This window comes from Ambystoma mexicanum, chromosome 6p (assembly GCF_040938575.1).
Source record: "Ambystoma mexicanum isolate Mex_15411 chromosome 6p, UKY_AmexF1_1, whole genome shotgun sequence".
NCBI classification, from domain to species: domain Eukaryota; kingdom Metazoa; phylum Chordata; class Amphibia; order Caudata; family Ambystomatidae; genus Ambystoma; species Ambystoma mexicanum.
In genome coordinates, this window is record NC_090935.1 from 444,243,296 (window position 1) to 444,271,143 (window position 27,848).

The 27,848-nt window shown below is 43.6% G+C and overlaps 1 protein-coding gene across 6 annotated transcripts in view; it reads left to right on the forward strand.

The window, feature by feature from the left end:
* The window catches only part of ISL1 (ISL LIM homeobox 1), a 29,846-nt gene extending 21,521 nt beyond the window's left edge, over positions 1–8,325 (forward strand). For 3 of the 6 annotated variants that reach the window (XM_069627252.1, XM_069627251.1, XM_069627255.1), the window contains exons 5-6: positions 2,439–2,606; positions 7,162–8,325. In XM_069627252.1, the coding sequence (XP_069483353.1) occupies positions 2,439–2,606; positions 7,162–7,293 (300 nt within the window). In that variant the 3' untranslated portion in view covers positions 7,294–8,325. The remainder of the gene's footprint in view (positions 1–2,438; positions 2,607–7,161) is intronic. The other 3 variants (XM_069627254.1, XM_069627253.1, XM_069627256.1) reach the window with 1 other exon arrangement.
* The last annotated feature ends 19,523 nt before the right edge of the window (positions 8,326–27,848 follow it).

A 27,848-nucleotide genomic window follows, 5' to 3' on the forward strand; every position in this document is an offset into this window, starting at 1 on the left:
CATTTTTTTATATGGTCTTATGTAAGATTGGTGTATATTTGACTTTCTGGAGGGAACAGGTTAATACGTATTGTGTGAGGCCTCCATTTCTTCTTTGTTCGAAAACAGAGCCTTAATAACGCAATTGAAGGTGGTGGAGGCAAGTAGATGGTCAATGACAACAAACCATTTTTTTTACGTTGTTGCTAGAATGACCGTCAGTCCAATTAACAAAGCATTTTCTGGTGTGTGACTTACATCTGGAAAAAGTAGAAAAGTATGCATGCGTAAATATGCTTAGTTGCAGAAACGTGAATCGTATGTCCACAACTGTAAATTATGAGTATGCAATACGTGCATCAATTTGTACAACATACATGAATAACTTTTACCTACATCTGAATAAGTGGGCATCCCAAGACATGTGTCAAGGAGGAGCTAAGAGTGAGCGCTGAAAATGCTGGTTAACACCATAAAGGGGACCCTTTTGTTCATTAAATGGAACAGTGAAAGCGAGGTTTAATGGTTGTGCACGTCCATTTTCTGCTCTGCCCCATGTTCATGCTGTTCAAAGGCATAGGAGGATGGCAAAGCAGAGTTGGCATCTATACTTTGCTTTAGGCCTCCGTCTTGGAAGAGCACCCGATCTTTACGCTTGCATGAGATTTTCATGGAGACGTAAAACCAATGGATTCCAATGAAATACTTGCATATACACCTGGTAAATAGCAGATGGATTCCATTGGAACCTCCTATGAAATGCAGATTGTAAAGCGTGATTCACAGACAGAATTTTATTTCACACAAAGCAGGGTGGAAAAATGAAGAGTAAGGTGATTTGACCTTGATTTACTCTTCATGTTTACACTCCGGTGGCAGAAGTGTAAAAATAAAGTAGTAGAACTATGTCCCTCACAGTCTCGCCTCCTTCTCCCCACCACTGCCCATCCCCCATGCACCACACACCCTCAACTCCCCCAATTCAAATCCCATACCTTGGCCCTGCCTTTTTCTCCACTTCAGCCATAAATAACCCTGTGTTTCACAACAGTTATATCAAGATTGAAGAAAATACAGTGAAAGAAAATGCATTTAAATATCTCCCATTAGTTCCAGTCATTGTCCCCCACAGAATGCAGCTTTATACACCCTTTGCTTTCCAATCACTCACCATGTGCACCTCTTAATGGATATGCCCACAACTATAGTCACACACACCCTCGAATGACCTGTACATATAGCGGAGCCTGCATACATTTTTCAGAAGACAAAGGCATGACAAGCAGGGTTTTGTGGCAGTTCAGGAATGGGAATTATGTCCCACATAGTTTATTAAGATAAACTAAAGCGGTCCATTGCCAACGTGGTAGCACAATTAGAGGTGGCACAAAAGTATTGCGAGCAGTGATTTCCCTGAAAAGTAGGGGAACATTGTACTATGTAGTTCCCACCCACTTTGACCTCGGCTTACACTCAGATTTGTTTAACATTGCATACAAGGGACCCAACAGCAAGTAAGTGCTAACGTGAGTGGCCATATACATTCAATTTCCATAAAAAAAGAAAAAAAAATACCCACCCCCAGAGTCGTCACTGGCACGCATATAGATTTTTTGAGGTGTTTTCCTACATGTAAACTGCTCATGTTCCTGACACCAAAATTGTGTATTTCTAATTTCAAAGTGTGGGACCGTGCCCCATATTTTTGTTAAATTGGTGAAATCTTTATGGAAAGTGACGAGTCTTTAAAACTAGGAAATACAACATTTGTGTATAAATGCACTTTGTTTTCCCACCCATGTCGATTATATGCATTGCATATAGTGCACACTATTAAGATAACACATTCAACTCAGCATGCTGTGTTTTTCAGTCACAGACAATCAATTTAAAAACTCGACAGCAGATTACTAAACATTCCAAAAGGAGTATATTTAGAAATCTGACATTTTATTTTTACGCAGTACACTATCCAATTTAAAATGTTAACAGTGCAGAGTATGGTGAGAGAGATTTGTGGTCGAATAGAAAATAAAACAGAATAATGTTATATGTTGTGGTAACATTTCACTCAAATGATGGCATAAATGATAGGATCTATAGTAAGAGACTTATTTCATGGATGTGCATTGCATTCCATGCATTCAAAAGTTCTTATTTATGCTTGAAATAATTGAACGTTTGCAGTATCTTTGCTAAGTTTTAGAATGTGAAATGCCAAATAGAAAATAGTTTTAAAAATGGAGCACGTGGGAATGGATATATCTGAACAGTGGTATTTGGTTCAAGCATATGCCACAGTCTAACGTGAAAAATGCGCTCAAATACACATTTTTTGGCTGAATAGTAACAAACTAAATGAAAGGAGACCCTATAGATATGATTGAAAGAACTCATGTTTACCCAGCCTGCAATAAAGTTAACCTGCCTCCTTCACATGACTTGCTTCTTGTTTACAGAATATCCAGGGAATGACGGGAACTCCAATGGTGGCGGCCAGTCCTGAGAGGCATGATGGCGGTTTACAAGGCAACTCGGTGGAAGTGCAGAGCTACCAGCCACCGTGGAAAGTGCTCAGCGACTTCGCCCTGCAGAGTGACATTGACCAGCCCGCCTTCCAGCAACTGGTGAGTGGCCTTTCTCGGGAACTCTATGGGACTGCAACTGCACTATCACTCTGGCACTTTGACGTGCACAATCACTAGTTACTCATGTGCTATGGATGCATATATACATCTGTGCAGAGAACTAACAGTGACAATAGTGAATCAATTTTTAACATTTCATCAGTACTCTACAAAGTACTTACTACATGTATGGGTAGCCTCCCCTTCTCACCCTTGAGGGAGGGAGGTCTCTATCTTTCCAATACTGTCTGCAAGCCTGTAAAGTTTCGGAAGGCTTGACTTTTAACTTCCACTTGAATTGGAGCAGGTTCTGTACAGCAGAGTTTTATGATTTTACTCGGTGGGTCATAGATTAGAATTATAGATCAACAGCCCATTCCTCGTTTCGCTAGAATGTCGGCGTAGCTTTGAAATGGGAACTGTGCACTTTGCAGCATATGCTCTGTATGGGTCGTTCATTGTTCTTTGTTTAAATGCTATGAACTCAGTCAATCGTAAATAACAAATATCTTGCCAGAAAAAATGGAATGGGCCTGATTTAAAAGCATATTTCAATGGGAAAGTCTGATTCAAATGTTTTAAAAAGCTTTGTAAATAAGGCCCTATCTATTGGAGATTGAAAGATAAAAATGGTTGAGATGCACCAGATTACTCTCATGTTAAAATAACGATCCAAATAATTTCAATTATTTTTATGCAACGCCTTCTTGGACTTCAAAGATTTTAGCCTGTTCAGCCGCTCCCTTATAGGAAATGGCTTGCATCTAATTAATTTGGCTTTCCCCAGTTTATATTCCATTAAACAATACCATTTCCTAAATACACATAATGATGGATTATGACATTTTTCTCTGTTGCATCATGCTGCATCCTTCCTGCTTCTAGGCACTTCATTAATAGATGATATTCCTATGCAACAGAATGGCGCTCAATGTAGCTTCTATTCCTTGTGGCGTAACACAAATTCAATGTGTAAAAGTCATGCGTAAGACTGTTATGCATCAAATGGACAGTACACCTTATTTGCACTCATTTGTATGGGAGGCTCAGATCAGAAATTATGATTCCATCTACCCTTCCTCTTTGATCTGACATACACATACTCCAGCATTTATGCTAGCATGACCTTTTCATGATTTTGTAAATTCTGTGGATTCCTTTGGAATCTACCTTCTTTTTACACCAGCTCAGTAGCCTGGTGAAATTATGATTCCATCTACCCTTCCTCTCTGACATAAAAATACTCCAGCATTTATGCTAGCATGACCTTTTCATGATGGTGTAAATGCTGTGAATTCTTTTGGAATCTACCTTCTTTTTACACCAGCTCGGTAATCAGACTCCATAATTAAATGTTGTAAACGCTTCCTGCCGTGGCAATAGCAGACAGTATGTTGCATGGCAGAGTGAAAAAAGGCAGCGTAAAAGTCAGGATGCCACCATTTTACACTCCCCTTTTGCACTTAACTGTGCAAATGATGAAAAGTATGTGGCAGGAACCTGTGTATGCCAAAGTGTAAATGTAACAGGTCACCTCTGCGTAAAATACAGGGATTTCTAAGATGAACCACCATCTATCATCCCCCAAAGGAATAAGAGGTCAAATCAACGACTCCTGCTCTTTACCCAGTAAATTGCGGGTTGGCCTCAACTGCTTAACTTTTTGAGCTACATAAACAACTATATATATGCAAGACCAGACCTCCTTCATCATCATTTTTCACTTTAGCACAGTGCTTATGACATGCCCCCCAAAGTTAAACGCAATTATGTAAAATACCATCCAAACTTCACTCTCCACGTGGGTTTTCAATGAAATTGTAACTCAAATTTAGACAAACAACAAAGAAATCAAATGTTGTTGAACCATGAAAGAATAAGGGCTGATTCATAACGTGTTTTTAAAATGGATTTCTCCATTGCAAAATATTTTTCTAAATCAGGATCTATGGCCCTGATTTGCAGAATTGTTCTTAAATGGGAAAGCTCTGTTCAGGAACTTTGTAAATCAGGGCCTGCGTGTCTTTTTTCGTCTTAAAGCATAGAAACATATAAACAATAGAAACACATGCTTTTCCGAAAGCCATCATCCAAAAACATGATATTTTTTATTTTGTAAAACTAATAGAACAGTTGTATAAATAATCCATCATTAGTGCCTCCAATTTTGGGAATCTCGGTCCATCAGCCACCTTTCCCTCCCTGTCTTGCTGAATTACTTTTGCTTCGCATAAACACGAATCGTCAATGGCTGGCTTTTTTAGCAATAAAAAGCTGGAGCACTCCAACATACTAACATACTATAGGCGTTACAAATTACCAACTTGACTAAATAAACCTTTGAAATTGTGCATGGCAAAAACTAAGGGTCTTCTAAAGATGTAACCATTCTTACGAGTCTACATCCCAAAAAAGTGAATTTCAATGACTTACTGGGAATGTGCCAAAACCTATGCACCAAACTCTGCCGGCCTCTCCGTCACACAGGTCTACTCCTCACTTTTTTCTGTCTTCCAATTTTCCCAGACATTGCATTAGTAATGCTGCCTTTAAGACTTGTTAGTTCCAGGACTCATTTCCCTCCCAGTTGAGGCCCTTTTTCATAATATTATCTATCTGGAAGGCCGTAAAATTCCATTGGTCATATGTCATTTTTTCGATTTTTATAGGTCGCCTAACCAAAAGACCTATTTTTTTGCAGCGATTTTAAGCGGCCTACAAAAATAGGAAAAAATACATTGATTCCAAAACGGCACCCTCACCACACCCTCTATCCGCCACCACCCACCCACCCTCTTTTGCCACATTTGCTACAAATCAGGGATTTCACCCCCCAATCCGCCCACCTTCAGCCCCGCTGCCTCCCTCCCCTCCCAAGAACCCCCCACACCATTAAACACACACAAACATACACTTACCCGTTCTCCCTCCTGACGGCCCCTGGGACCTAGCGTGCCTGTCGGCCCCCGCGCACACTCGTGTGCATCTCAGGGGTAGACAGTTACATTTAGAAAGACCGCTCTGTGCGGTCACACCGCAGTCTTGCAGTCTTGCTATATCGTTTTTTTTCATTCGCTTTTTTAAAATAGGTCTTTTGACCTAGAACGATTCCATCCTATCTCTTGACATCATAGCCCACTAATATCATCTACACACACTCAGCAAATGTAGAACCACAGCTAGACGTGATCTTTTGCTTAGTTTTCAGTGTGTGCCATATGCACATCAAAAGATTAAAGGATGAAGAAAAAGAAAGTTGCAGCTAAAATACTGTACATAAGTGTGATATTTGAACATATCACTCTTTTTTCTTACTGGGAGCACTCATCGTGGTGAGCAATTCCAGCAAGAAAAATCCTGGTGAAGAATTGACTTGGCATAGGGCTGCACATAAACAATGCCACACATCAATAGGAGAACCACCATTATGCTCATCACAAACTAATTATAAAAGAAAACATGTGTTCCCTCAATTTCTGAGTCACTGTCTGTATTGCTGTGTTTATTTAGAAATGTAAATACATATTTTGTGAATGAGAAAGGAATGCGGTTACATGTTATTTAAAAAGGTAAATACCACATAATTGTTCTAACATATTATGTATGCAATGCAGATATTTACATAATCATGACATGCTTTCTTAAAATAAAAAATAACCCAATAGTAGTACTTAAACACAATATAAACATAGTGATAAATCCACGTAAAGTCAGGAAATGAATGAATGGAAATCACAAAGGCTAGAATTGCCACTGCAAGATGGTAGCCTCTATTCCTCAAGCTTGTTTTCGTGCTGTTTTTGGAAGAGTATTGTGCAAGGCAATCAAACAAAGGGATTGTGCTAAGAGCGACATGCAGCTGATTGAAACATAGTTGCATGGTCAACTGGGCATATGGTGTGCCAGACAACATTACAAATGATAATATAAATGACATATCTTACACCAGATATAATAGAAAGTGGCCAGGAAGTATACCTGTGAATTCACAGTTACAATGAGACAACAGGAAAGGGGACATCAAAATGGAAGATTATTTCAACTTCGCCAGAACCATCTAAATTCATTCTTGGCTCTAAGATGTGTCCTGATGGAGCCGGTGGAGCCTTGACTATGTTGGATGATACTTCTATATGTTAGTATCTAGTCAGGCCGCTGCAAAGTAGATCTGTTGTTGTTCATCTGAGCTATCTCAAGGATGGGTATGGCTTCACACAAGTGCAGGTGGAATTTTTCTGAGAAGCCAAATGCTTTTGTATACTAGTTTGTGGATAACTGCAAGCCTTTGAAAATGAAGAAAGGCTATCGTGTTGCAGACTTGTACATGACTTAAGAGGCTAATTATGCTATGAAAACAACTGCAAAGTAGAGGACAAAACTAATAAATTAAGTATTGTCTGAAAATTGGTCTAGATCAGTTAGCATGAAGAACATGTTTTTATGTTGATGATAGTGCATAAACATGTTATAACGTAATGCTTACTGTGTTGTTACTAGAATATGCCTCCACACGCCTGCAATTACTTTTATTTCCTTCTTCTGCTTTTAATTGAAGACCTATTTCCCACAGGTAAATTTTTCTGAAGGGGGACCCGGCTCCAATTCTACTGGAAGTGAAGTGGCATCCATGTCCTCCCAGCTCCCCGACACACCCAACAGCATGGTAGCAAGTCCCATTGAAGCATGAGCAACAATATGAACTCACTTGTGGCTTTTCCTGCTGGATCAAGAATGGGAATTGAGACTTTGGACTTCTAAGAAGAAAAAAACAAAGTATTTAATGACCGAGTTATTGCAAAACTGAACATACGAAAGATAGCTCCATCAAACGCACGATGTCTGTTTTAATGACAAGCTGGTATGGTAGCAACACTGTGAAGACAATCATGGGATCTTACTAGGATTGACAACGAAAAACAATGTCCATTGATCTGAGGAGTACTTAAAAGACCTTTTTTTATGACGTAGAGGATTTATATTCATGGCTCTCAACCTGCCCCTCCGAAAATATTACTCTTTCATCCCTTGCCCCTTCCGCATCACAAATAAACAGAAATAAGGAGAACCGAAGTCCACCTTCATACCAATGGTGCTGTTAATCTATTGAATATGGCGCGACCATTGCCTTGCCAAACAGGAGCTCCAGAAGGATTTCAGTTCAACGGGGAGACACTTGCCTCAGCAGAAAGGACAATTGCTGGTGGGATCCTTGCTGGATATAAGGTAGAGCTGAGTTGGCGTGCAATGCTTTATGCTCTTATTACAAGGGGTGAAGCTGGGTCTCCTGTAGCATGTGGCTTTTTTGTTTTCCTTTTTTGGGGGGTGGATCCCCTCTCCCACCTATTTTCTCAAGAAGCACTAACCGACATCAGACTTTGCTTTAAAGGGTTTTTGGATATGTTTTTCAATAACCTCTCGAAAGAGCATTGCAACAAGGTATACCTCTATTTTGCCACAAGCGTCTTGGGATTGTGTGTAAATTGTGTCAGTCCAAGAACATTTTCCCCAAAGATGTGTATAGTTATTGGTTACAAGAAAATGACTGATTTTCTCTTTCTCTCGCTGTCTCGGGAATAAAGAGAAGAAAAGGAAATGTTTTTTTGTTTGCTCTTGCATTGCAAAAATTATAAAGTAATTTATTATTTATTGTCGAAAGACTTGCCACTTTTCATGTAATTTGACTATTTTTGTTTGCTGAAGTAAAAAAGAAAAAAAGGTTGTATTGTTGTCTTTCAATTATATGTTTACTTCTATGTGTTCTGTCTATTTCTTAAATATATGTAATAAAACCACCATATATAGAAATACATCCTCAGAACTATTTCACTACAGCTGGGGAAAGGGAAGTTATCTACTATAACACGTCCTTGTGTTTATACGTACATTGAGTGTATACATCAATGGATAGTGTAATATTACATTCCTTTCACTGCCCCGAGAGAGAAGGTCATGACATGGCTTGCAGCAATGTCTTGCGTATGCCTTTCTTCCCAGTAGGAAAACACTGGCTAGTTGTGAATATACCTTTTTTGTTATGCCCATAGCTCCAAACTGAAAAAAGAGACAATGGCAATGTATCCCACTTCCATGTTTCACGTGACCACAATTGAAAATGTCTCCCCTCTTTACACATTCCTCTCTGCTGGCCTCAGAACTTGACCATGCCTAACCAATACTTGTCTTGTAATTCACTCAGTAGATTTGCCATCGTTTTATTTCTTTTGGAGGTGACGAGGTAGGATAGCATTGTGTTTCTTACTGACTTGCATGCATTAGACAAGTCTGCCCCCCACACCCCTCCCCAGCTTATGGTGGCATTTATTTCAAAATTATTCAACAACAAATAAATATTATAGCAAAAAATGGCCAAACTTTCATTCGGGACAGTGATGGGTGACAGGGAAAGGTGTCCTTGATGCATTCTCCCTGTGTCCCAACTGCTGAATCACCGACTATTTTAATTGAACAGATCAAGGATATTGGTGATTGATAACTAGAGTAGGATAAGCTGTTTGTACGGGGGGCAGGGGGGGTGACTGTATTAAAGGTTCCCTGTCTAAACCGCTCAGCAAATGAAGGGGAATTTAGCAAACAACACACCCTAAGTATGGGTGTGATTTACAAAAGCAAAACTACAGTGACACCCACTGCAGATGTGTAATGTACGGATGAGTAAAATGCGCCTGATTCATGAAGCAAAATAAAAGTACAAGTTACTTAAGGTTCCCTTGGTACCTTGAGGCCTCCCATATTCATTGTAAATGGGTTGCAGTATACTCTTGTAAAAGTTACACTTGCAAAGGTGCTCTGGTTGTTGATTTCCCTTTGTGAATCGCCCCCCTTATGTTTTTGTGTAATACTTTATCTTGGAACAGACAGACAACAAGAAAACAAATGTTGCTCTGAAGAGAGGGCTCCCCAGCTTGGGTATTTCATATTTTTTTTGGTCGTGCTTTGAAATGCATTTCTTGTAGCCGCGTGTATCAGAATTTGTTTTCAATGAAATCTCAGGAAACAATTTGCCTAAGCCACGAATCGTTCCAGGCACTGTATTATTATTATTATTACTATTAGTATATATTTATATAGTGGAAACCTAGCTTGCGAGCAGCATAGCACTGTATGGGTCAATTGCTGTACAGCTGATAGAGCAAAACATTGGTAGCAAGAATTTGACAAGGCGTCAATTAAAGATTAGTAATATATATCACACGCACACAAGGTGAGCTAGGATTTAATGAATTATGAATCATTCATTATTTTCCAAATTCTCTGGGAATTAATTGATTCTCGTGAATGATGGATCTCAACCAATAGGAAGCACAGAATACCTATGATCAGTTATACTTCGCATTCTTTAAAACGAGGGCATCAATTTAAACAATCAAAATGCAGCATGTGTTTAGCTCCCTTTGCAGATAGCTGTCAATGTCTGTGCATTGTGAGCTGGCCATTGAAGGTAACAGCTGTCGGGCAATTAATCAAATATATTGCTTAATCAGCAATCTGCCTTCACAAGAAAAGTAAACAAGCGACTGATATGTATAACTCTTCTGTGATTTGATTGGGAGCTGGACTGTCTGCACAGAACAACTTTAAAAAGACAGCTCTACTGCAAAACAGACTGCTGTTCAAATATGCTGTTTGGAAATGAAAAATAAGTATTCAGTAAACTCCCATCTACTAAAAAACAAATAAAATATAGTTTATATAATTAAACTATATGTAATTAAACTATATTTAATTATTTAACCAAAGGATAATACATAGGATACAGCATATTTTAATGTTCTGTTCATAACAATTGTGTGCAATTTTCTTTTTGCAGAAAATTGTTCTGAAATACGGATCTCAAACACTGTAAAGCCCAGATATTTTGGATCATGTGATATAAAAAAAAAAAGATGGCTACCAGTTTGAGTGTGTGTGTGTATTCCAAAAGAAGTTAGGCAACAGTTGTTTCATTCAAATTATATGCACTTCTTCTGGGGTCTTTATAGCTATATGATGTAATGTTTTTAAAAAATCAGCACCGTTGTGTCTGAGTTTGTCGCTTCGTACTTTGGGCCCCTGGTAAGGATACTTCTAGATACATGGATCAATAGAAAGCATCTGAAAACACTGATATCTCAAGGTAGATTATTTAGAGGCTGTTTAGGTTGACATGCTCTGCACAACTGTACAAAGTGAGTGAGTCCAAGATAGATCGACAGAGATGAAATCATGTTTAGAGTGTATGAACGGCAAGCAATGTGTGTTGCAACAGAGAGTAGAGATGCATGGTGTAGGCCTCTTTCACGCTGTTTGCTTGGATCAGTGTGTGCATCAATAGGGTGTATCATGTTGTGCTTTACCTGTTGATATTCACCATTGAGCCGCACCGCCTCCCAACCAGCATTTCCATGACTCAATAGTGTGCTATTTATTCATTCCTACAAAACATAGCTATCCAAATATGACTGTGTTCGTGTTTGCATAGACCTAAATGTGTACATACGTGTATCATACCAAGAACATATTATAGCTAAGTAGTTCCTTTACAAACGCAGATCACACAACCTAACCACTGCCATGGCGCTCAGGTTATTGCATGTGTAACTCATAATGTATATTTGGTCAGTATTTAAAGGCAAACATGATTTTCCTATATAAATGTGCGTATTTACATGATCCGTTGTGTGGTTATTTATTCGATGTTTTGTGGGAGGATGGTTTGGCGAACTTGCAATTCTCAAATAGAGGCGGGGTTTCACAACTGCCGTGTTACCCAGGTGTCTTACATGGTACCCTGGTCGTCCAGGAATATCATTGCCTGCTGCATTTCACAGAGGCTTGTAGACATTATGACTGTTAGTTGTTGTTTGTAGGCTTGTCGAGAAGATGACTGCCGCGATGTAATGGTCGCTGTTCTGATGGTTGTTTTAGCCACCAGTGTGCAGCCTTCGCCCCAGGTCCTAGTGGGAAACCGGATCGTGTTTATTTACGCGTGCCCGTTCCTTCCTGCTCCCTCCCTCCCTCTTGATGGACGGCTGTTCCTGTGAGCTGGCTTTCCGTGATAAGCTCCGTGTAGCGTGCAGGGCTAGGCAGGTATGCGGATCTTGCCTGCCATGCTCTTCTGCCGCTGTCAGACCTTGACGGGGGGGAGCTGCAGGGTTTTTGCCGTTGGCAGCTTGCTGGGGGAACGGCTGCAAGGGGCGACGCTTTACAACCCCTAGACTAATGTTTGCATTTTCTTTCCACTCCCCCCGCCTTGTCTTCCCAAGCGGGGGGGTGGGGGGGAGGTGGTGAAAGCTGTAAAAGCGTGCATTTATTTTCTTGGAAGTGGAGAAAATGAAAGTACAGTTGCGAAGGGTGCGCTTTCCAAACTCTGTCACACGGAAGACCGCCTCAGCTAATAACTCCCTCTCAGAGACTGCAGCCAACATCATAAACTCAGCCCTCGCTGCTAATTCCTCGGCATCTGGTCCATAAAGACGACTAGACTGCCTTTCCCAAGTGCACAGTTCACTTCCCAGACCAAGCCCTGCTTCCTTTGTTGGTCGACATAATACATTTGAAATGCTGGGTTTTAATTCCAGCACAACTGCACACAATAGCGAATTGCCAAGCAAGGGTACCAGCGCATACAGAAGATAGCTTATGCCGAAAATAGGCATACATGCCTATACCTTTACTCACATATATGAAACAAAAATGGGACTGCAAAGCAATCAGAAGTACAGTGGTACTGAATCCCTTATCAGCTGCAAAAGAAATCCTTTATTGAAATATATATATTTTAAACTTTTGCTTTCATACTTATGGAAAGCTTAAGAGTCGAGCTGGTTCTAATATTGGATCTCTTATGAGAAGAACTGGTTATATATATGCTCATATGTCGAGGTTATCAAAGCATAGGCATAGCCTACCCATCTCTGCTTAGTTATATACATGGCCTGGTTACATGGGAATATGAGCTGCCTCTCTAGTTGTGGCTTGCTTCCTGGCTATAGGATCTGGTCCTCCGTGTATATGGCCTACCTGCTTGGTTATTTAGAAAAGTAACTTGGGTGTAAGACTAACACATCTAAGCGTGTGACCTGCTTACTGACCTGTGTGTAGCTCCTCCTTACTCTAGTATACAGGTCAATGTGCTTGTCTATGGGAGGTGTTTCTTGATTCCTATGCTTTTCTCTGTGGGTCTGGCTTTTGACTAATTTGCTTATATATCGGACCTGATTCATGACTAGTTTGCTTCTACTGTACCTGTGTAAAAGGCCTGCTTATTGAAGTAGTGGAACTAACTTATGTTAACTTCTATATAAGGCGCTCTTCATTACTACAATGCTTCTCTATTTGTCCTGCTCAATGGATAGTTTATCTATCTGTCTATTGTACCTGCTTCATGGCTAGTTTAATTCTCTATAGGCCACCCACCCCGTGAGTGGTTTCCCTGTTGTTTAAAGCTTTTAAAAAAATGTTTACTACCAGTTTTCTGTCCTTGTGACTAATATACCTCTATATGGATCCTCCTTAATGGCTAGTTTACTTCTCTGTAGGGCCCGCTTATGTTGGTACAGGGATAGCTCATCCTTCTTATTTCTCTATGGGGTGTGATGTATGACTAGTTTGCATGTCTACAGGGCCTGCTTAATGACTAACCTGCTTTTATTTTGGGCCTGTTTACTTTAGAGGTCTATCACCTGTGCATGTGCCTGGTCTGCCTAAGCATTCTACCTGGGTATCTGTGCACGGCCCCTCTTATATCGTCTAAAGGGCTTGCTAACCACCTGCACACACACATTTGAAAGGGGCTGCTTATGTGGGTGCTGCATATTCTTATACGGAATATAGGCTCGAAGGACCCTAGTAGAGGAACTGCGTACCCCATCGTATAGGTTTACTTTACTCGGGAATAGGACTTAGGTAATCTGAGCCAATAACTGCCCCTCCCCAGCACATGTTCTACTTGCCATAGCACAGATCTCCTTACCCTAGAATAGAGCCTTCTTGGGCGAGTATAGGCCGCGCTTCTGGTGCAAGGGTGCACTTTCTCTTGTACCGGACATGGTTAGCGAAATATAAGGTCTGCTTACCCAGAATAGGTCTCGCTTACACGAGTTTTTACCGTGTTTAGTGCTTTTTCACCTGAAAAGAGGGAGCACGTATTGAAAGTATGATTAAACGTAATGTAGGACCTGTTTTTCCTGTCTATAGAGGTTGCTTATACTAGTGCAGCTCTAACTTAACTGAGTACTCTGTCTATTTGTCTCATTATAGCACCTGCTTGCTCAAATATGGGACCTACTTAAAAATGGAGGTTATTATTTGGCATTTATAGTGGCTGATTACCCTGAATGGGGTCTGCCTATACTATTAGTGGGTCTCCTTACATGACATGCAACCTTACCCGAGTATAGGGCCTGCCCAGCCCAACGGGTGACCTGCTTAAAGAGGTCAGGGCTGGTTACCCGAGAAGGAGAGTTGCTTAAGAGCATAAACATCCATCTCAATTGTTATTACAAATGGGTGGTGTAACTTAGCCAGTCCTAGGGCCCGGAATGCAGGCTTTGCCTTCTCCTAAGTGCACGCATTCCAAGCCATCACCTTGCCTTGCTTAGAGCACTTCTGGGCTCACTTCCTCTTACACTTCGTGGCTTCCCCACTGCCCTGGTATACAGATCCTCTGCTCACAACCCATTCTTTAAAATACACTTACCTTCCACTGGCTGCACCCAGTCTTCTTCGCTGCTGCCCTTCTCTCTGGGTGCCCAAGTAAACCGAAAACAGACTCCAGTGGTTTCCGTCAGTATGTCCATGGTGACCATCTTTTTTAACATGTGTTTCTTTATGGGGAAAAACTGTTTGCATTCACTTGTGTGCCACTTCTCATGTAAAAAAAATGCATTTAGCACCCTTGAAGGTATGTAAGGGTGCTTAAAGCCAGTTTTCCCATGCTGTAAGGGTACGTTGGACTTTGTTAAAGGGTCATACGCTTTGCTCTTGGTCTACAGGCCATTCCAGCCAGGGAAAGTCAAAGTCAGCCAGGTCAGTTATATATGCTTTTCTTACTCAAGGATAAGACACAGGGCCTGATTCACGACGCGTTTTTCATTTGAAAAACACTTTGTGAATCAGGCCTTTGTGTTTGCGGAACAACATAAACCTTCAGCGTAGATTTGAAATAGCTAAGTATTAGAAACACACTTTCTTCTTTTGGTAGTGTTGTACTGGTGATTTGGTGGGCCACTTTTAGGTTTAAAGTTGACATTTAATCCACCAATGCACTACGCGGAGAGTAAAATGTGTATATACGTCTTAACCGAATCACTCCTGCGTTGGCCGCAGCCTTGCGTTGTCTGTGCCTAGCTCTCCCAGTCTCTCTGCCATGCACATCCTTCTCCAGGTCGGCCAGCGATCCATCCCATATTCCTCCATACACCTGTTCAAATACTATCTCAAGAATCGCTGAGTACAGTCAGGGTGAACTGTAATGTAAAATGTTTTGGCGGCTACTTTGCACGTGGCTCTGCAGTGAGGGGAGGTTAGTGGGATAGGGGAATTAGGTGTGAAACTGGTGGCGTTGATGAGTGCAGGCCAAAAGTACCCGACTCCTGCATGCCAGTATGGATCTATGCGGTTTGTGGTGGTGACAATGGCTTATTTGTTTAACCTAGAGTGAAACACCTAAGATCTGATAGATGACAGTCCTGGGACAGGTGTCCAGACATTTGGTCGACCTAAAACTGGTCGAATGACATTTGGTCGACGCAATTTGGTCGAAAACCAAATGGTCGAATTTTTTTTTTAATTATATATTTATTTTTCGGGTTTTCATTTTTTACAAAAATGGGTTATTAGAAAAAAAAAGGGGGTTGGGGGGGACCCCCCCCAAAAAAAGGGGTGAAAATAAAAAAATAAAAAATTCGACCATTTGGTTTTCGACCAAATTGGTTCGACCATTTGTCTGGTCGACCAATTTTTTTCGACCAAATGTCTGGTAACACTGGGACACAGGGTGAGACACTGGTATGGAGGGGCTGAAGATATGTGATAGAGCTGAAGATGTGGCGGGCCCTGCTGTGATCTCAAAGAGGCTCGTTTGAGGATATTGTGTTGGGAGTGTGCTAAATAGCATAAAGCTGCCATGCCCCCTAGCACTTTTACTCCTCCCACCCCCTCGCACTTGCACGATCTGAATGACACGAGGCCTACTAAGATCGTTTGTTTTGTCCTCCTTCTGTCTTCCCATCCGTGTCTTGTTGCGCCTTGTCTTGTGTACAGATGCGTTATAGATGACTTATCATATCATGTGTTGGGGCTCATATGTGAGACTTGAGTTGCATATTTTGAGAAGGGAAAGGTATGTCATTTAGTTGGTTTAGGGAGAGATTTGGAGCACCTGAGGTGTTCTGTTATTGGTGTTTAGGGCTACCCTAAACTCTGCTGGGTTCCAGTGTGCTGTTGGGCTGAAAGTAGTTTATCTCATGATGTTATCCATTAAGAAGATGCATTCTTACCACTGTAGGTTCAGTTTTACAATGATTGCCTGATGAAGTTAGAGTCTTATAAATAATGGGGATAAGAACAGTTGTGGCACTTGGCCTGACTGATTGCGATATTTCTTTCTTCTAGTGACATTAAGCGTGCATTCAGGATTTAAAAAGTTAAATAAATAGTAAAAACAATTGTCTCATTCCACACTAGGAAGTACATTTCTGACCTCCTCTCTCCAGAATGGACTGTCCCGAAGATCTAGACAATGTAGACAATCTGAGATTCAGAAGCTTAATCTGAGGGCATTCGTGGTTCCGATTCAACACCTCATCTTCCTCACTAACCCTCTGAGTGCCACAATTGTCCAGAAGGCCACACCCCCCTCAACCCTTTTAATGGCACTGCCAGTTGGTCAGCAAGTGGCACTGTGAGGCTCGCATTCTTTACTGACCACAGATCACCTCTGTGAGGGAAACTTGTCCGAGGAGGTGAGAAGTGGCGTCTGTTACTGTGACACACGGATATCGGGTGAATTGTTTGCACGATCATTGCATTGTAGATTGCACTGTAGTTGCGGTTGCATTTTTACAATAGTATGTGTGTAGGTGGGGTTTCAGTTTACCCGGACCTCACAATAGTGAAGGAAATGTCACATGAAAAAAATGCTTCCCTTTTCTTGGCTTTTAAAGTCTTCCAAAGACACGCGCCTACATTGCAAAGTATTATCTGGACATCATTATGCAAGGGAGGCAGGGTGGGAACAATGGGCGACATGTTACTGTCTTAGAATCTAAACCCAAGAAAAAGTGTCTGCCGCTAGAAATAGTGGGTTCCCTCAATTAGGACATGTACTCAAATGAGTCCACGATCAGCATTCTGTTGAGGTGTGCAACCAGTTAGAGGACTGGTGGAGTGCAATGGCATGTCAGTGCGTGCCAGTTTAGCACCGAGCATGGACTGTTGACACTCTTCCTGTAGGATGTTCAGATAGCTGTTTGAATGGGAATTCCATAATAATAATTATGTGTGTACCTATATTTTTCTTCTGTTTACCCACTATTGGCGATTAATAATTCTAGTAGAATAAGTGCGGGTTGAACAGATTTCTGCTCGCACTAACCTTAAAACATATGTTCTATTGTTAACTGTTATACGAAATCCAACCAGTGGTTGTCCCTTTTCGGAAAATTAACACAATATTGACATTAGAGCCATCGCGGTGGTTCTTGTAGGTGTCCCGAGATTGTGCATTTGCAGGGCCTATGCCATCCTCCCTAATGTGCCCTGGCATGCATACTTGCCACGCCAGTATTGCCAGTGCCTTCCTCCTTCAAAATCACCGACGTACCATCGACCGATGGTTCGAGGGGGAGGGTTGGGGGATCCTTCATCTCCGCACGCTTGTTTGTATTTCAATGGGTAGCTTTTTGCCTGCACCCTGTCTCAAAATGTCCGGATGCCACACACGTCAAGGGCGCGGCCTGCGTCAGTCTGCCTGGTGCGTCGGGCAGTCGTGTACGTGCATCCTAGAGGCGGCGGCGTGCACGCTTGGCTGGGGCGAGCCCTATATTTCGGCATTTCAATAAGAGCCCAACGTGGTTTATCTTAGGAAGGCCTCTGCCGAGACCTGTTTTCCACCGGTTCAAACACATGCAAAGGACTTGTGTGCATGCAAATGCGCGCAAAGAAATGGACATGTCCTGTTTTCATGACTTCTGTATTTTTTTTTTTATATCAACTGGTTTACCACTGATGCGGTCTCTTTTCTGCAGCTGTGGTTTTTTCTCTGATGCTGTATTATATAGAATGTGTGCTTGTTATGTCCGTTTATATGTACACCACTGGGCCAGATTTACAAAGCGTCTTTCACTGGGATTGCCCATTGTAAAACGCGTTTGTAAATCAGGCCCATTGTCTTCGGGAGCTTAATTCTGCCTCGCACGCACCAAGGCGTGCAGCGGTAGCGTGCACTGGACTCTCGTGAGCGTGCAGAGACACGCATTCTAAGCACCGCACTGGTAACATACATTTGATTCAAAAAACGCTCCATTCATCTGAAAGCTATTTCCGTTTTTTTTCTTCCTGAGTGTGTGACAGCGTGCCTGGGCAGCATTACATCGTGTATGAATAGCATGTATTTATTATTCCAGTGCTTGGAAGCAGGAGGTGGACCTCCGCCAAGAAGCGCTAGATAAAACCCGGGGTTATTATTAGCCTGCACATGTTGATATATGTGTGTGTGTGTGTGGGGAGGGGGGTAGCTCCTGAGCCGTTCGCGAGCCGGGATTTGTGCTTTTCGGGAGTGGGTGAAGTTGATTTTTCCCAGTGCCGGGATGTTGCTGGGTGGGTTTGTTTTTCTCCCGCTCTGCTCCTGCCGGCTCATAAAGGCTGGGGAAGGGGATCCTGTTTACTGATAGCCTCCGATTGCCGCGTCGCTGATAACAGGGCAGGGCAGTGAATGACAGTGTTTGAGCTCAGGCGCCAGAAACATAAACCCAACAGCTAACAATGTCCCGCGGTCTGAGGGGGGGATCTCTCCGCACCTCCCGGGGACTTCTGAAGTGTGGACAGAGAAGTTCAAGAGAGGGAGCGGAGCTGGGTGGGAAGGAGGTGAAAGGGGAGAGGGGATCGGGGGTTAGAGGGAGTCTCCGGCCCGCTCGCCCAGGGACAATGGGCCGCTATGAGTGGCTGCTGGGGCCCCTCGCCAGCCGGACCCGGTGCTGGGAGCCTGTCTCACTGGAAATGCTCCGGATCAGCCGGGCGCTTGTTTTGTACACACCGCGTTAACCTATCCGAGGCCTGCAGGTCAGGGGATGGAGTGAGCCGCTGGCTATACTGCACACATTTCTGGCAACTATGTTTTTCAACAGCGTCCGAACTCATGCACGATTCAATTACTACAAGAATCACACGGCCGAAAAACGCGATGCAGGCCCCCCTTTTGCAATGCGAGGTCGTCGTTTCTGATTGAATACAAATGTTCTTATTTACAGTGGGAAATAATGTGTAGATTTGATTTGTACGCGATTCCTAGTGAGATCCCGAGCAATGTGTTTGGGGTCCTTTCAGGGGTCGTTCATTTTGAGAAAGTGTCATGGCGGCGGTTAACCTACCTCGAGCAGTGACCACCGACCCAGCAGGGTAACCTACCTCCTGTAGAGCCTACCGATCCACGTATCCCGGAAGTGAACACGTGGGTTCTTTACGCGCCTGCATTGTCTTCACACGCGTGGCGACGTTTTAAAAATATTGTCAGTCCCCCCTCTGCCTCTTGCAATGGGGAGGCCGAGGCCCTTATCTTGACGCCCAAGCGCCGAACCCCTCCAGATTCCCGTCCTTGGTGTGGGTGAAGATTGGCGAAAGCCCCTCACATGGTGTAGTCGAGCTACCCCTTTCACCATCTCCTTCAGTCCTTCTTACGGACTCGACCACCTCACAGCCCCCTACCGCCTTCCCGCTCTGACCGTATGATGTTCCATGTAACAAGATGTTCAAGGGGAGACCCTCTCCCCTCTGGTATTCCCCCCCTCCCACAAATCTTCCGAAAAGACAGGAGCCAGTCAGGCTAAGACATGGATTTCTGTTTTTTTTTTCTTTTGGGTGGGTGGGGGGCGGGGGATTGGGAGGGTGGGAAAACTCTGACCCTGATTCGCAAAGCGTGATTTCAATGGGAAAATCCCTCTGAAAAACGCGTTGTAAATCAGGCTCTATGTCCCGGCGTGTTAGTACTGTTGCATGCAACTTTTCATGGTTAGCCCCATACGTCACCAGGTGTGTGTTTACTATCGCTTCAAGGCCACATTACAGAACCTGTGTATCAGTGCACGAGAAATGTTGCACCCAGATGCCTTTGGGCTAGGTGCGCTATACAAATAAATAAATAAATACAAATACGTTATTAGTATAATAGCAATGACTGTAGCATTGCATACAACCTATGTCCACAATCCAGACACTTACAACCAGTGCAATAAACACTGGGGCAAAAATTGTCCTGGAACTAAAAAACACCTTCGTTCAATGCATGTTTGCACTCGAACAAAGGACTAGGACAAAAGCAAGCATGTCCCTGGTGCACACATGCTTTGAAAGAATATTGATGTTTGCATTGGGGCATTTGTGCCCTATGGCCTTTTGCACGTGTACTGGTGCAATGTTTCTTTAATACCGTCCCTATTTTTTCATTGCATGTTTGTACCAAGGCAAAGTCTGCCGTAGGCCGAATACAACATCATATTATCACTAGGGTAATGTTTTCCCTGGTAGCACTAATATTGCACTATGCAATGTTTCTGCAGTCCAGCCTCATACAGGCTGAGCCGGTGCCCTGGTGCTAGAATAAGAGTGTACTCTCAGGCCCAGGGTTGCCACTTCATGGCACCATTCACAACACGTGTTTCAGTGGGCTCTGGCATACGTCTGGATTTTGCATTAGTGAAATGCAAGTCTTCACCCCTTTCGGTAAAAAAATGTGCATTTCCGTCCTTTTGGGATATAGGCTGGGAGCATATACGGTGTGTGCATGCTGCAAAACAAAAGAGGTTATGGCTGGAAAGTTTAGAATCAATCTTAAAATCTGGCATTGCGCTGGGCAACCTTCTAAATCATCGTTCTTGAGCCTTTCAAGCTATTACAGAAAAGGGAAATACCATATGCAAATCAGGATTGGTCCCACCCCAAAAGGGGCAGCCCAGCCCAAACTGCTTGGTCACATGCCTTTTGCACAAGATCACAAGCATCCCCAGACATGTTTCGGCCTTGCTGGGCCTCATCAGTGAGGAGTAGCTTGGTTGTCTAGCCGTATGCATGCTGTGACTGCTGTGCTTTTACAAACGCGTTTTTCAATGGGAAATCCCTATGAAAAACAATTCTTTCTCATCTCTAAAGGACTTCAGAATGTTCAATATAGACGAGGCTCGGGATAAATTAAGTAATGGTTGCTTGAATTCTTTGAGATTCACAGCTTTTCGTTTTATATCTGGCCTGTTTCCCAGTTGAGGGCGTGAGATGCTACCTGGAAGCTGTTTGAACTGCTCTTTTTTAATGATGCTCTTTTTAAAATGTCTCAGCTGGAGATGTAGAGCTAGGGAATGTATTGGCTTGTCGAGCCTATCTTATGATTGCCAGCTTCTTCTTTTTAGGTGTATTGTGTGGTATGGTTTTGTTTTTTATAATGACTGTATACAAACTTCATGATTTAATTAATGCACATTATTAAAACAAACCAAACCACGTTTGTAAATCAGACCCATTGGCTCTGATTCACACCGCGTTTTTCAATGGGATGTAACAATTGGAAAACGCGTTGTGTATCATGACCCTTGATCCAATCTCTACTGAACCAAGGGCTAAAAGACCAAGGCTTTACAGTTTCCATTTTCTAATACCTTACACAGAGGAGATGCTACCGTGACATGCTCGTGAAGAATTGTAAACACTGGCTGTGCCCAATTAGTAGTCGGGAAAAACAGCAACTTTCCTTCGGAGAGTCGGTGACGGAAGAATGATAATTCAAAAATCGGTGCAAAGCAACCAATCCCGCGTAGCATTGACCCCTTCCCCACTCGGCCCCGAAAGTTCAAAGGCACGCTTCATGGGTACAACACTGACGTATCAGCAGCAACTATACACCATGCGGGCGTTAGACAAGTGTATCCATGTTTTGGGTCAGTCCATTGCAATCGCGGCCAGAGGCAGCTGAGGATGGCGCGTGCCCTAGCGTCGGTACTGTTCATGCATGGTCCGAAATGCTAGGTCGATCTGCATTTAACTAAACCAGCGGCCGGTGTAGCCTTTCACGGAGACAGTGCCTAGAAGACAGGGCAGGGCCTGGAGTCATATTTCGAATGTGAAGAAGCAGGCGCACTTGTTTTCCCACCCCTTTGGCCTACGTTTGTAGCGCTCTACGGCCTCCTGTTCTGGTTCTGAAATGCACGCTCTCCGTTGAAACGAGCAGCGCCCCCTATAATGCACCTCCACTGGCCCCTGATTGGCTAGCAAGCTCCACGTGCATCTCTTTGCATGTGTCAATGTTGGCACTCGGATGAATGCTGTGCTAGTCTCGTACCAACCGCCCCCCCCAGGATACACAAGGACCAAACTCGCGGGTTTTTGGATATGTCCACTGTCAAGCATCTCGGCACCTTTTTCTTCTGCGAATGCAACATTTGCGTCGAGAAGCTTAGATCGTGATTCTCTCTGCTGGACGTCTTCATGTTGCGCTAGTCTCTTCTTTGGCGTCTGCTATCTTAGGGCAGTTGTGCTATAAGAGCACGATACACCCACAGACAGGAATTTTCTTACACGGTTCAAAGTGACTGCACTGCCGACACAAACGCTGATTCATGGAACTGTGCAACTTGTGTTTTTGCAGTGCAAAGTTCTTATTGTACTGCAAAAAAATGACGTTGCACTGCAAAAACACATGTTTCACAGTTCCATGAATCAGGGCTTGTGTCGGCAGTGCAGTCACTTTTCAGCAGCGCCAAACATTCCATGAATCGGGCCCAAATTCTGAATAAGTCTCAAACTGCAGTAAATCTATTAAGCAAACTTCTGCTGCCCCAAATAGCCAAAAGCAACTAACACTGCGAGTATGAGTGGAGCGTGCACTGCACTGTCCCGCCGTGCAGGCTGCAGTGCAGGAAGGTGGAGCCGAGGCAACCTGCTGCGCACACGGCCCGGCGTATTATGCGCTCCTTAAACTAACAGCTCGTGACCTCCCACCAGCTTTTTGGACAAATGAGCGCACTGTATTTGCTCGTGTACAGAGGTCAAGTTTCATGTAAGGTGGTTGGGTTGGATGGGAGATTATTTACAATCCCACAGATAGTTGAGGTGATACGATCCCTCATTAGCCGCCGATATACACACTTCATATCTCTTTCCCAAGCCTGCGGCTGGATGTGGCAGGGCGACAATAGCAACGCAATGTCTTCCTCCAAGCTCCCCCACCCCTCCACCCCAGGCCGCGAGCCCCTGGGAACTAATGCGGTGCCTCGGAAGAGGAAAATAGGGTGTTGGTGTGTGCCTTCCTCCCCACCCACCCCCCGGCCCAGGAGCCTGCTCGGGTTCGTTAATCCAAACAAGTTTGACTTGTGAGGTCCGAAGTCTAGACAGCGCTGGTGGCTCGGCGGCTCCTTATCTGTCTCCGGGATCGGCTTAAAGAGGCTCGCTGAATGCCCAGAGCCGCGGATCTGCCAGGCCTGGGAGAGCAGGCCCCGGAGCCACCACACCTCAGCACACAGACAGAACAACAAACACGCGTACTGCTCGGGTGCTGCCACCGGCAAGGCACCCAGGGGCGGCACAGGCCTCTTCCCCGTTCCGCTTGTGCTACTACTGGCTGCTGTCATGCCACCGGGCCCACGACACTGCGTCACCGGCCATGAAGCACCAACCCTATACAGAATAATATAGGGACGGTGGCACTGCCAGGCACATGGGTTCTACTTGCAGGGCGCTGCCATTCTCGTCGAATCAGCAAACCAGTAGCAGAGAACATATACACGTATGCTGTCATATTGTGAATTGTGGGGGCTGGAAAGAAGAGTCGGGAGGGAGGGAGGGTTAGATGACAGTTGAATTGTGCCTACGCTCACCGGGGCCTAATTGCTATGTTATAGCTTAGTGAACATCACCAAAAGAGTAAACACATTCACAAATACATCAACGAGCCCATTTGGCTGGGGTAGATGACACGATGCTGGAATAGTTATTGATGGGGTGGTGTAGTAGAGCTCACGCATTTCCCAGTTCCATACGTGAGAAAGACACCAAGTCCCAGCATTTGTAGTTTTGTCTTTTCCCTTTATAATTACAAATCCCAGAATTCTAAGAAAAAACGGGTTGGATGGCTTGCTCAGCATTGTATTGCCAAGCCTGAGAGTTCTGGCTACTGAGGTAGCCTGCACGCCTGGATCTTATTTGGAATTAGTCGCACGTTGAGCATAGTGAAGTGGACGTGGGAGGTCGTGGCTTCCTTGTTCTTTGTGTGTTAGAAATTAGCATAGCAAAGATGAGCAGTTTATTGATTTGTTGTTTAGCAGTCAAAGACATGGGGCCTCATTCCGAGTATGGCGGTAAGGGATAGCGGCCACCGGTAACGAGACCGGTGGCGGTGATCCCTTACCGCCATACTCCGAGTTCCCTTTGCGCCCTCGCCCTTAACGCCTGCTTTGAGCAGGTGTTAAAGTCGAGGGCGCAAAGGGGCCTCCAAGCCAATAACGGTGACCGTAATCAACGGTCACCGTTATTTGCATCTTCCCCATTCCCATTGAGCCCTATGGGGGCTCATTTGGGAATGGGGAAGAGCCTTGGTGAATGGGGAATTACCGCCCCATCAACCTTGGAATGGGGCGGTAATTCCGCCATCCACCAAGGCGCTGCCGGTCCGGGTACGGCGTCAACCAAGGCGTTAATAGCGCCATTGGTTAGCGCCGTACTCGGAATGAGGCCCATGGTTCCCTTAAAATGGAAGCTCGTAAATCATTGTGCGGCTGGGGCCATGCTTTGCTGGATTACTTACTGATAATCTTCAAAACTCCTGGTTCTATTCTTCCTCATCACAGTACTTACATTTGAAGATCTGTCTCCATTTTTCAATTGAGCCATTTTTCAATCTTTCCCTCTGACCCGCACCTCCTTACCTGTACATAAAATCTTGACCTAGCCACAATCCTGTTAATTGTCCAAACCAAATCATGGGCTCTTCCATAACAAGGTTATGCGAGGAGGGAAGTCAGTATTATGATGAGGACGAGTGTGTGACTATGAGTAATGAAGATTACCTGTAAATAATCCAGCCACTACCTCTATGTCCCTCTTGTTCATCCTAGTACTTATCTTTCAGGTATAACCAAGCAAATTCTTGTGTAAAGAAAGCAATCATATTCATATTTTGTTGGTCTTTTCCAGATCCGTTTTCCCCACATGAACTAAATCCCCTCAACCCCTTCCCCTTACTCTTCTATGCCCCCCCCGACCCAGCTTCCAACCCTCACCCGACCTACCCTGTTTGCTCTCCCAAGTCCATGATTGTTGCTGCTGGGGGCCAACTGACCCAGAACTGCACGTGTAAGGGACCCTCCCAGGACAGCCCTAACTGGGCAGCCGGCGAAGGGCAGAAGCTAAGGGTGATCTACTGACTGTCTGATGCCACAGCCCTACTCTGCAACACCCTCCACCCTAACCCACCAGTTCTCCCACAATGATGTTAGGAGTGGCATCATGATAAATAACACACAGTGTAACACTTTGCCATACTGATAGTTTGCCACACTGATAGTTTGCACAACATTAGTTTTCACCACCAATAGTTTCCTATACTGATAGTTTACAACACTAATAATTTACAACACTGGTAGCTTGCTACACTGTTAGTTTGCTGCTGTGATGTTTTGCCGCTTTGATATTTTCCAGTGTGATATATTGCCACACTGATAGTTTATTGCAGTGATAGTTTGCCAAATCTGGTAGTTTGCCACACTGATAGATTTCCACCGTGAAGTATTGCCACTCTGATAGTCTGCTACTGTGGTAATATATCAAGACTTCAAGGTAGTTGGACAAAAATCACTCCCGGACAACTTCAAACTCAAACAAGCAAATAGAGAAGGACAAAGAAGGCAGACTTTCCGTTGCCTAAAAAGACCACATAAAAATGACAAAAGCACTGTCATAATATGAAATTGTGAATAATTCTCCCTCCACCTAACTCCAGATCATTCCTAATTGTCTACAGGCCACCCACTTACAATTTGTCTTTTACAGAAACATTTGAAAATGCCATCATAATAAGCACCTAGCCACCTGATCATACGAGGAGATGCCAATATTTAGTTTGAAGAAGAAAACACCAACTCTACCAAATCACTTACCTCACATCTGTCCACAATGCATTTACATAATTGGTGAAGGGCACAACCCACTCAGTTAGGTACACACCGAATGCAATTTTCTGCAAACCCCAGTCCCCCAAGTTACAACTACACCCCCAATACACATTATCTGAAAGCACCTTATGATACCTTTTGTGGTCCATGTTCCAACAAGAGTACATCCCCCCACATAACCAACTCTGATTCAGACGAGAAACGGGCAATCCCTCAATACCATGAATGCATCATCACCCTCCTGGACATGCTCCCAATAGACGAAAGAAATTAGGCACTCCAAAAATAGATCAAGGAAGCAGTAGGTGCTGTAGCACTAAAGAACGCTTTCACCCACTTGCAAAAGAAAATGGCTGCCATATAGTTCACACCCCACCTCAGACTCTGAAGAAAGCAAAGATGAAACTGGAACAAGCATGGGGGAAGGATTACAATAGTACACAATTGCATACCAGAAACAGATACAGCTCTTTAAAGTGAAGACAAGACTTTGCCAAATGCATCTCCAAAGCAAGCAGCACACAGAAACACATGTTCAACATCATCAATGAGCTAAGAAACCTGACAGCTTGCAGTAACATACCCACTCCTACTTGATGCTGTAGCAAATCATTTAAAAAATAAAGTAATACCCATCCAACAAGTCATCAACAGTATGCCCAATGACACAAGCAGCAACTTGTCCAATAACCCAACTCCAGGCGCTGTCGCGAGACTGAAATACTTCACACCAATCTCAAAAGAAGACTTCACTATACTAGTGAAGGGACACAACAACGCTTGATCGCTGTAGACCCTAGACCACCAGGCATCTATATGAACATCCTCAGCAAAGCGACATCTGCCGAATATGTCTGCAACCGCATGAACCACTCACTGGAAACATGAACTGTAACAAGGAGTTTTAAAGCAGCCCACATGAAAACATTTCTCAAGGGTCCCTCTGGAAACACATCTAGCCCCACCAACTACCAGCCTATACCAAATGCCCGTTACCCAGTGAAACCCCTAGAAACCTACATATATGGACAAACCCTGGAGCATGTATGAACCAGCTATCTACTTGAGAAGACACAAGTCACTTCAGACATATGAGAGGAATTGAGTGATCACTAATCTACATCTGGGATGACCCAAAATTAACCCAGGCATCCACACTGTTACTACCAGACCTTTCAGCAGTCTTTGACATATTAAACCACACAGCCCTCTTCAAAAGAATCCAAGAAATAGGGCTCAGCAACATTGCACTACTATGGTTAAAAGTCTTCCTGATAGAACAGAAATCACCTCATTACCACCATTCTTCATCTCAGCATCTCGCACACCCATCTTTGAGGTTCCAAAAGGCTTATCCCTCTCATCACTACTCTTCATCATTTACATTACCCCACTCATGCAACTCATCAAAGGACATGGGCTCACTTCCTACAACTATAGAGATGACACACACATCACCTAAAAAATCAACAACAGCGGAGAGATAGATGAAACCAGCAACAGCCTCAAACTTAATCCAGACAAATCAGATATTATGATCATGTCCAACAACCTCTACATTCAACAGTGCATACCAAGGCCTACCAACATTGGAAACAGGCCAGCAGCATCCAAAGTAGTTAAACATCTCAGAATATGAATGGACAATAACCTAACATTAGAACGCTAAGTCAATGCAATAGTGAAGAAATACTTCCACCTATGAACAATCAAACAGATGCAACTATTTGTCAACTTCTCATACAGGACACCTGCCATCATCTCTCTTGTCATGTCAAGAAAATACAATGCCAATAGTATCTACCTTGGAATGCTGGACTGCTTCACCATAAAACTGTAATGGATACTGAATGCACCAGCAAGACTACTCCTC